The 9,706-nt window shown below is 39.7% G+C and overlaps 1 protein-coding gene and 1 long non-coding RNA gene across 3 annotated transcripts in view; one reads left to right on the top strand and one right to left on the bottom strand.

The window, feature by feature from the left end:
• Positions 1–5,948, top strand: part of popdc1 (popeye domain cAMP effector 1) — a 24,968-nt gene extending 19,020 nt beyond the window's left edge. Inside the window, exons 4-8 of one of the 2 annotated variants that reach the window (XM_032530416.1) lie at positions 1,290–1,477; positions 1,918–2,026; positions 3,074–3,241; positions 3,955–4,096; positions 5,552–5,948. In XM_032530416.1, coding sequence (XP_032386307.1) covers positions 1,290–1,477; positions 1,918–2,026; positions 3,074–3,241; positions 3,955–4,096; positions 5,552–5,676 — 732 coding nt within the window. In that variant the 3' untranslated portion in view covers positions 5,677–5,948. Of the gene's footprint in view, positions 1–1,289; positions 1,478–1,917; positions 2,027–3,073; positions 3,242–3,954; positions 4,097–5,071; positions 5,155–5,551 lie in introns of those variants that run through there. The other variant, XM_032530417.1, reaches the window with a different exon arrangement.
• LOC116698483 (uncharacterized) lies at positions 2,310–9,496 on the bottom strand. Its single transcript, XR_004334219.1, has 5 exons — positions 9,381–9,496; positions 8,013–8,016; positions 6,324–6,329; positions 2,449–2,455; positions 2,310–2,321 (listed from the first exon to the last, which is right to left on the bottom strand). It is a non-coding gene; the product is annotated as an uncharacterized LOC116698483 (long non-coding RNA).
• Positions 9,497–9,706: the final 210 nt, after the last annotated feature.

Genomic DNA, 9,706 nt, shown 5'->3' with positions numbered 1-9,706 from the left:
CAAAAATAAAAACATGACGCGTTTTGGAGGTAAATACGCTTCTGAGATGAAAATGTCCACGGATTTTGTCTGAGAAATCTGGTCACCTTAATTGTGGGAGAAAAGCAAACCACTGTAATATTACCTACTTTTTCGTGTTATTTTATGTTATGTGATACTTTTCAATATCATATACAGTGTATAACAGTTTGAATGTTTATTACCAACAATCAATAAGTGCAAATTCGTTGGAAAATTAAACCTGCAACATGGGCTTTAAGCAACGGTAGAAAGTCGTTTGGAAATGTCACCGGATGAGCGCATCAGCGCACACGGCGCAACAAGAGCACATTAATATTCTGTTTCATTTCCCGTTTCTGGTGAGCAGATGAATGAACTTGGCTTTCAGTCTGCACCGCACACACTGTGTACAAAACATAAACGTATTCCACCAACTCTGCTCTGGTCACATCTACACGTCTGCTTCCCTCGTTCTCTTCTCTCTTCAGCAACTTTACACACACACACACACACACACACACACAACACACCACACACCGACACACAACACACACACACACACACACACACACACACACACACACACACAGACTGACTGTTAACTAACTGTTATGAGTCTTGAGTACAAAGCCCTTCTGAACGGCATTGAATTACGTATAGCGATAAACCTGCTGTATCTGGACATTGTGAGTTTTGTGCACAATGTCTCTGTCTAAGCATCTGTCCCTATTCAAATAAACATGAAATGAAAAAAATGGAGAACTGTCGCGTTTAACAAAGTGTATTTTGTCAGGTAATTATGACATTTAACCAATATTTGAGATGTGTGAAACACTATTTGACTGAAATGTTTATCAGAAATAATCTCAGAAATAATTTATTTAAAAAAAGACTTGACTAAGATACCTGAGTTCTCTTTTGACTAAAACTAGACTAAAATGACGAGACTTTCAGTCAACTAAAACATGACTAACAAACAAACATGTGAATGACTAAATATGACTAAAACTAACAAGGACTAAAAACAGGTGACAAAATTAACACTAATGCACACACACACACACACACACACACACACACACACACAAATGTAACGTCCCGTGCAGAAATTTAACATATTGCGATATGAAATAACATCCTTTCCCTGACTCTGACAGAACCCATGTCCCAATATGGCCAACCCAGACAAGAGATCCCTGAGGTCTTCCTCGTGGACAATAACTGAAATTTGCGTGTAATGTTAGATTTTTCTTTGAAAGATGAGTTATGCCGTGATTTTGCTCTGTCAGATTAAGATCGACAGGGAGCTGCGGTCCGTCTACAAGCGGATGTTTGAGCCCCTCCATGTGCGGCAGGCTCTGTTTCAGAGGCTCACGGGACAGTTCTGCACCATCCAGACACTGAAGAAAGGCCAGGCCTACGCCGCCGAGGACAAGACGTCTGTGGACGAACGCCTCAGCATTCTCCTCAAAGGAAAGTATGTGCTGTCTCTTTAACTCTGGGTCTGTGTTGTCCTTGAATGATACCATATGTCTGTCTCAGTGATTGATTCATATTACACAAATTTTCTGTGACCCAAACTAAACTGAATGGATTTTAAATGGAAGTTTTAACTGGAATGGAATCATTTTTTTTTAATTAATGTTACTGAAATTATAGTTTGGGGATGAAATGACAATTAATCAATAAGATGGAATGTTGGCTCTGGGTGCTGTTATCAATTCAAAATGCACATTCTGTTGTTTCGGCTTCTCCAATTTGCAATTTTATTTCATTTTAAATTGATATCCATAGCTGTCAGTATGGGTTTAGGATTGCTGGTTAACAAAACAAACAACAGGAAATTTTGATGCATATTTTTAACTTTGTTTCAACATTTATTTTTGAAGCTTTGACTTTGATGTTTCTGTGCGACAGGATGAAGGTATCATACCGAGGCCATTTCCTCCACAACATCTATACCAATTCATTCATTGACTCTCCAGAGTTCAGGTCCACTGAGATGCACAGAGGAGAAAAGTTTCAGGTAATAAGAAAATCAGATAGATAAAAGAAATAGACAAACGAAGCTTTTGCGCCTTCATGGCTAAGTTGCCTCTGGGATTACACACTCTATAGTGCGTAGTTTCTGTCGCCCCCATGAGGAATTCTACGTTAATGACAACCACACTCTCCACATGACTCAAGCCTGAACGCACACCACCCCTCCCCCACCAATTGCTCGTAGCTCAAGGAGGAAACGGTGGATTTAAAAACATGGTGGACTCAGAAGAGGTAATTATCTTGTAGTTTTTATGTCCTCTTGTCTCCAAAACTGAATGCTGCTGTTGTCCTTTCTCAGCGGTGACGTAAACCGCGTCCATAGAAATAAAATGGATCCATTCAAATCAACGTAGCAGAATGGTCACAGCAGCAGCCATTTTTTATGTGTACCATTGCCATGGTAACGTATAAACTTCCCATAAGAAGCCGTCGTTGTCTGATGTTTTGCAGGATTGGACAAACGAGCAGCGGAGAAGTAAGGGGACGAGACAGAGAGCCAGCCACTTTATGAGTCAAATTAGCTTCATGCCTAATCCACACAAACTATTTCATATTAATGAGCGTCCATTACATTCAAATCGCCATGAGTGACAGCTTCATTCGGCTCGTTTGCTGACAACAATCGCCATTTTATTGTGTACCAGTCAATTGACCACGGGAAACAGTTCAATGGCCTTTCTATCCTTTTAATTTCTATGACCGTATCACTCACCTTCTGCGCACGAAAGTCGACCGACGGCACCATTTTGTGAACATAGCCTTATTTAGAACTACAGACAGAATTTTTTATAGCCGATAGGCTCAATTAGCTTTGTGTAAACTCATTTGAATGTAACGGATGCTCGTTAATATGAAATAGTTGCGCACTATAGCTTTAAATGAATAGAAAAATAAATAAATACAAACTGCTTTGTTTCTCCTTAATGACTGCAGTGGTGAAATGAATGATGGGTGAGCAGTTCCTTCTGTTTAATGGATAAATCATACAATCCTTATTTCCTGAAAAATAAATGTTGTGTTTGATTAACAGGTGACCATCGTGGCAGAGGAGAACTGTAAGTTCCTGTGTTGGTCTCGAGAGAGGCTCACCTACTTCCTGGAGTCAGATACTTTCCTCAATGAGGTGTTCCGGTACCTGATTGGCAAAGACATCACCAACAAACTGTACTCTCTGAATGACCCCACACTCAGTGACAAGGTGGGTCCTGTTCTGCTGTCAAACTATAATAACAAAAAACCTTTATGGTGGCACAAACACTGGAAATATCAACACATCAACATCTTAAAGTTCCCATTGTATGAAAAAAAATCACTCTTCTGGGATTTGGGGTGTTATTTTGTGTCTCTGGTGCTGTCTTCAGTCTCCAGATGAGCTGTTCAAAATCTGCACGGCTTTCTACGTCACTAGCCGAGATGAAGCTAATCGTAGCACATGCTAGCGCTAACATGCAAGCTTGTTCTCAATGGCAAAACCCTGTCACAACACACACTAGTTCACCATAATCTCCAAAAGAACTACTTCCATGTCCATGTTCTGCAGCTATTCCACAAGTGGACCTCGGCTAGAAGAAATCTCCCAGCTAATCCTGCCTTGTAGTGACCAAAGTTGGAGAAAGAGTTGTCTAGCCAATGTGATCTTACCAAGCTACTGCATGTGCGACTCCCAACAAAGATAGTATAGAAGCGAGATGTCTCACTCTGTAGTTAAAACAGAGACCTGAACACACAGGGTGAAAACAGGATCTGCAGCAATGTGCACTACAACAAAAATATGGTGTTTTTTGAAAATGAAACCATGTAAACCTATTCTGGTACAACCTCAAAATACAATTATGAACCTGAAAATGAGCAGAATGTGGACGCTTTAATGCATGACAGCTACAACAATGCTTATTGGTGGATGTGTCCTAGGCAGTGAAGAAGATGGAACGTCAGCCCAGCCTGTGCTCTCAACTGTCGATGATGCAGATGAGGAACAGCATGGCGAGCACCAGCGACACTGATGATGTCCTGAACCAGATCCTACGAGGAGGATCGGCTGGATCCTCGCTCCGTAAGTCGCATCATCCCCCAGAGTCAGACTGACATTATTGTGAATTAAAACCCAGACGGGGTGATGCAGGACTTACAGAATCACAGCATATATTTATACATAAATAATACAGAATCAGCCTGAATAGTCAGAATCAGAATACTTTATTGATTCCCTCAGGGAAATTATTTAGTTGAAGTTGCTCCCATTTGATTCAATGTAAAAGTAAGAGTAAGAAAAGAGCCAGTCATTAAGTGTTTCAGGTAATGTAAAATAACATAGCTACAGTGCAAGAAATCCAAATGTTAAGTAGAAGTAAAGTGAGATTAGGTTAAAGGATTATGTTGATAAAACCATTGATTGAACAAGTGCAATTGTAGTGCAAGTGTGAACATAAATAAAACAGTGACAACATAACTAAAGTGCAGTATGAACATAAAACAGTGTGAATATAAGTTGCAGCAGTGAATTAATAACAGATATTGCTTATCTCTTTGGCAAGTACAAATCTCTACTTTTCATTTTGGGGTGTCTTGTTCAATTTTATAGCATTTGGAAAACAAATTGAAGTGTTTTTGAAATAGTATTGAGTAAAAGTTGACATATTCCAGTCTGTGATTATCCATCAACATAAATTCTTTTAATTTTTTTCAAAATAATTCCTAATATCTGCTTTTCTAACTCAAACATTAGGTACAATTTCCTATAAAGGAGGTTTATTGACCATAAATTTCAAAAATAACCGTAAAACTAAAGTTAATAAGTTAGTGTTACGTAGTGTAGTAAAAACATCTAAAAAGTTGAAAAAAGCGTTGAAAGTGTAAAAACATGTTAAAAACATGGGGTTAGGATCAGAACTCTGTCCATGGCAACGGTCTGTTATACTTAGCAACCGTCTGTTATACATGAATAGCAGACCTTAGAATGCCATGATTGACAAATCGGAGGCAAGTATTCTACCAAGCCATGTAATAGGATGTTTTAATGTGTTTCCAGGTCACTGCAACCCTGATTGCCTTTCAGCAGACCAGTTTACTGGAGAGTATTCCATTGGTTTATTTGCTTAACCTCAAAATGATAAGACAACAACCAGAAGCTGATAGGAAAGACGTGGGCTCAAAACGTCACTAGCATTTAAATCCTTCTAACAGGAGCTATTTAGTGTGTTATTTTTTTTTCAAAGCCGTATACTTTTAACATACAGACAAATTGAACTGTGTCTAAATAAAATTTGTCCTGGCACAATGAACTTGAAGAAATACTCATCAATGATAATTTTCAATTAATTATTCACCAGGTTTTCTTGAATTCTTGAAGACAAATGTTTTCCTTGCATGCCTCTAGTCTACGGTGAACTAAGAATTTAAAAACGTAGAAAATTCTTGATGAATAACAATAGGGGCCACGTGAAATAGAATTCATTACATTTTAATTGATTCAGTTCAAATTCTTTTTCATTTTTTTAATTGGTTTTAGAATCCCCTGGGACCAAAACCTCAAAGATGAAGCCCATAGAAGAAGGCATGGAGGATGACGTTTTTGAAGAATCTGCGCCCTCCAAGTCTTGCCGTATGCCCAGCACTTCCACTAGGGAAGTGTAGCCAGCATGGGAAGGGAATACACAAGATCAAATGCATATTATGCACAGTAGGTCTGTTTAGCAACCTAACACCCAGAGCCTGATTGATACATTGGCATGGCCAACATTATCCACCGAGCCGTTTTCCTAGGTTAATAACGTCTGTCTATATGCTGGCACTGTCATTTAGAAACCGTGTCTCCATTACATAGTTTGTCCACCAGAGAGCACTGGAGAGTTTATTTTTACACTGTAAAATGTTACATATCTTGGTCACAATTCTTCAAAAAAAAAAAAATTATAAAAAAGAAATGTTGGTTGATATATATATATATATACACACACACACACACACACACACACACTACCGTTCCAAGTTTGGGGTCACCCAAACAATTTTGTGTTTCTGAAAAGTCACACTTATTCACCACCATACGTTGAAATGAATAAAATAGAGTCAAGACATTGACAAGTTAGAAATAATGATTTGTATTTGAAATATATTTTTTTTTACATCAAACTTGTGCTTTCGTCAAAGATCCTCCATTTGCTAGCAATTCCACATTGCAGACCTTTGGCATTCTAGCTGTTAATTTGTTGAGGTATCTGGAGAAATTACACCCCACGCTTCCAGAAGCAGCTCCCACAGTTGATTGGTTGGATGGGCACTTCTTGCTACCATACGTCAAACTGCTCCCACAACAGCTCAATGGGTTGAGATCTGGTGACTGCGCTGGCCACTCCATTACGATAGAATACCGCTGCCTGCTTCTGCTCTAAATAGTTCTTGCAACATTTGGAGGTGTGTTTAGGGTCATTGTCCTGTTGGAGATGAATTGGCTCCAATCAAGCGCTGTCCACTGGGTATGCATGGCGTTGCAAAATGGAGTGATAGCCTTCCTTAATCAGAATCCCTTTTACCCGTGTACAAATCTCCCACCTTACCGCACACCAAAGCCAACCCCAGACCATCATATTACCTCACCATGCTTAACAGATGGCGTCAGCATTCTTCCAGCATCTTTTCATGTGTTTCTGCTCTACACAACGTTCTTCTTTGTGATCCAAACACCTCAAACTTGGATTCATCCTCCACAACACTTTTTTCCAGTCTTCCCTGTCCAATGTCTGTGTTCTTTTGCCCATCTTAATCTTTTTCTTTTATTGCCCTCTCAGATATGGCTTTTTCTTTGCCACTTGGCCCTTAAGCCCAGATCCCACCGCAGCCCCTCTTCACAGATGTATGTTGACACTGGTGTTTTGTGGGACTATTTAATGAAGATGCCAGTTGGGGACCTGTGAGGCGTCTGTTTCTCAAACTAGAGACTCTAATGTACTTATCTTCTTGCTCAGTTGTGCAACGCGGCCTCCCACTTCTTTTTCTACTTCTGTTTGTGCTGTCCTCTGAAGGAGTAGTAACATCGTTGTAGAATCTTCAATTTCTTAGCAATGTCTCGCATGGATAGCCTTCATTTCTAAGGCAAGAATAGACTGTCGAGTCTAAAAGTTCTCTTTTTCTGGCCATTCTGAGCGTTTAATTGACCCACAAATGTGATGCTCCAGAAACTCAATCTGCTCAAAGGAGGTCAGTTTTGTAGCTTTCTTAACGACCTAAACTGGTTTCAGATGTTTGAACATGTGCACAAGGGTTTTCTAATCATCAATAGCTTTCTGAGCCATGAGCAAACACATGTACCATTAGAACACGGAGTGATATTTGCTGGAAATGGGCCTCTATACACCTATGTAGATATTGCACCAAAAACCAGACATTTGCAGCTAGAATAGTCATTTACCACATTCAGGTATAGAGTGTATTTCTTCAAATTAAGACTATTTAAAGTTATCTTCATTGAAAAGTACAGTGCTTTCCTTCAAAAATAAGGACATTTCAATGTGACCCCAAACTTTGAACGGTAGTATATATGTATTTATATATATATTATATATATATATATATATATAACATATACACTCACCTATATGATTATTAGGAACACCATACTATACTGTGTTGACCCCCTTTGCCTCGAACTGCCTTAATTCTAGTGGCATTGATCAACAAGGTCCTGAAAGCATTCTTTAGAAATGTTTGCCATATTGATAGGATAGCATCTTGCAGTTGATGGAGATTTGTGGGATGCACATCCGGGCACGAAGGTCCAGTTCCACCACATCCCAAAGATGCTTGGGTTGAGATCTGGTAACTGTGGGGGCCATTTTAGTACAGTGAACTCATTGTCTGTTCAAGAAACCAATTTGAAATGATTCGAGCTTTGTGACATGGTGCATTATCCTGCTGGAAGTAGCCATCAGAGGATGGATACAGGGGCCATAAAGGATGGACATGGTCAGAACAATGCTCAGGTAGGCCGGTGGCATTTAAACGATGCCCGATTGGCACTAAGGGGCCTAAAGTGTGCCAAGAAAACATCCCCCACACCATACACCACCACCACAGCCTGCACAGTGGTGACAAGGCATGATGGATCCATGTTCTCATTCTGTTTACCGCCAAATTCTGACTCTACACCATCTGAATGTCTCAACAGAAATCGAGACTCATCGGACCAGGCAACATTTTTCCAGTCGTCAACTGACCAATTTGGTGACTCTATGTCAAATTGTAGCTTCTTTTTCCTATTTGTAGTGGAGATGAGTGGTACCCGCTTGGGTCTTCTGCGGTTGTAGCCCATCCGCCTCAAGGTTGTGCGTGTTGTGGCTTCACAAATGCTCTGCTGCATACCTCGGTTGTAACGAGTGGTTATTCCAGTCAAAGTTGCTATTCTATCAGCTTGAATCAGTCTGCCCATTCTCCTCTGACCTCTAGCATCAACAAGTCTTTTTTGCCCACAGGATTGCTGCAAACTGGATGTTTTTCCCTTTTCACACCATTCTTTGTAAACCCTAGAAATGGTTGTGCGTGAAAATCCCAGTAACTGAGCAGATTGTGAAATACTCCGACCGGCCCGTCTGGCACCAACAACCATGCCACGCTCCAAATTGCTTAAATCACCTTTCTTTCCCATTCTGACATTCAGTTTGGAGTTCAGGAGATTGTCTTGACCAGCCTTAACTGCCATGTGATTGATTGATTAGATAATTGCATTAATGAGAAATTGAACAGGTGTTCCTAATAATCCTTTAGGTGAGTGTATATCGGTACTAATTGATTTGTTTGACCACTTGTGAGCAGCAGAACAGGTTGTAACACACAACTGACATATTACCATCTTACAAACACTTGCCCATCCAACAGACACATAGCAACGGTATCACCATTTCGTGGTGTTTGTGTTCAACATATGAATTTCACTGTCATTTAGCTCTGTTTTGGTCTCCACCAACCCCTGAGAACATTATCAGGCTTTTTAGATGCTTAATGCTCCAGTAACGTTATGTTTAACAGGTAGTTGCTAACTGTGTCTTTCTGCTGTTTCGGGCATAGGAGGTACAGCAGTAGCAGTCTAACGTGTTGTTAGAGCGTTTTAACTGAAATCAGCTGCCTGTTAAAAACAAAGCTAAGACGGAACCAAACCATAAAACTGGGGGCTGGAGAGCTCTGTAGAGGAACTGCAGGGTTGGGATAATTATCTGTGGGTTTTTTCATAAAGAGTGACACTGTTCACATTATATATATGGTAGTGTAAACATATTGATTAGTGCAGCTTTAAATACTCAAATATCTAAGGCAAAATTGGTCTAAAGATCGTGTATTTGTTGGACTATATTCGGTAAAACATAACTGTTCAGCATTGATGCAAATCCACATCCATCACGCATTTTTTTCTGTTTTTGCAACAAAAACAACTTTCACAACTAAATCTTTGTTAGTGGGGATTTGCACATTGGTTGTTAAATAAACATTTGAAGTGAAATGTCTGTAAAATGTAATATGAAATGTTTGCTGTATGTTTAAGTTTGGATTCAGTTATTATTGTGACTTTGCTGTAACCCATTAAATATGTTACCAGTGACCTGTCATCTCACTCAGTTTTGTGCCTGTCCAGATTAGTCCAACCTTTGAGTTAGAAGTGGAGTGTTAGTGAGTT

This window comes from Etheostoma spectabile, chromosome 12, assembly GCF_008692095.1.
Source record: "Etheostoma spectabile isolate EspeVRDwgs_2016 chromosome 12, UIUC_Espe_1.0, whole genome shotgun sequence".
In the NCBI taxonomy this organism is placed as follows: Eukaryota; Metazoa; Chordata; class Actinopteri; order Perciformes; family Percidae; genus Etheostoma; species Etheostoma spectabile.
This window is presented reverse-complemented; position numbering and strand designations above follow the sequence as displayed.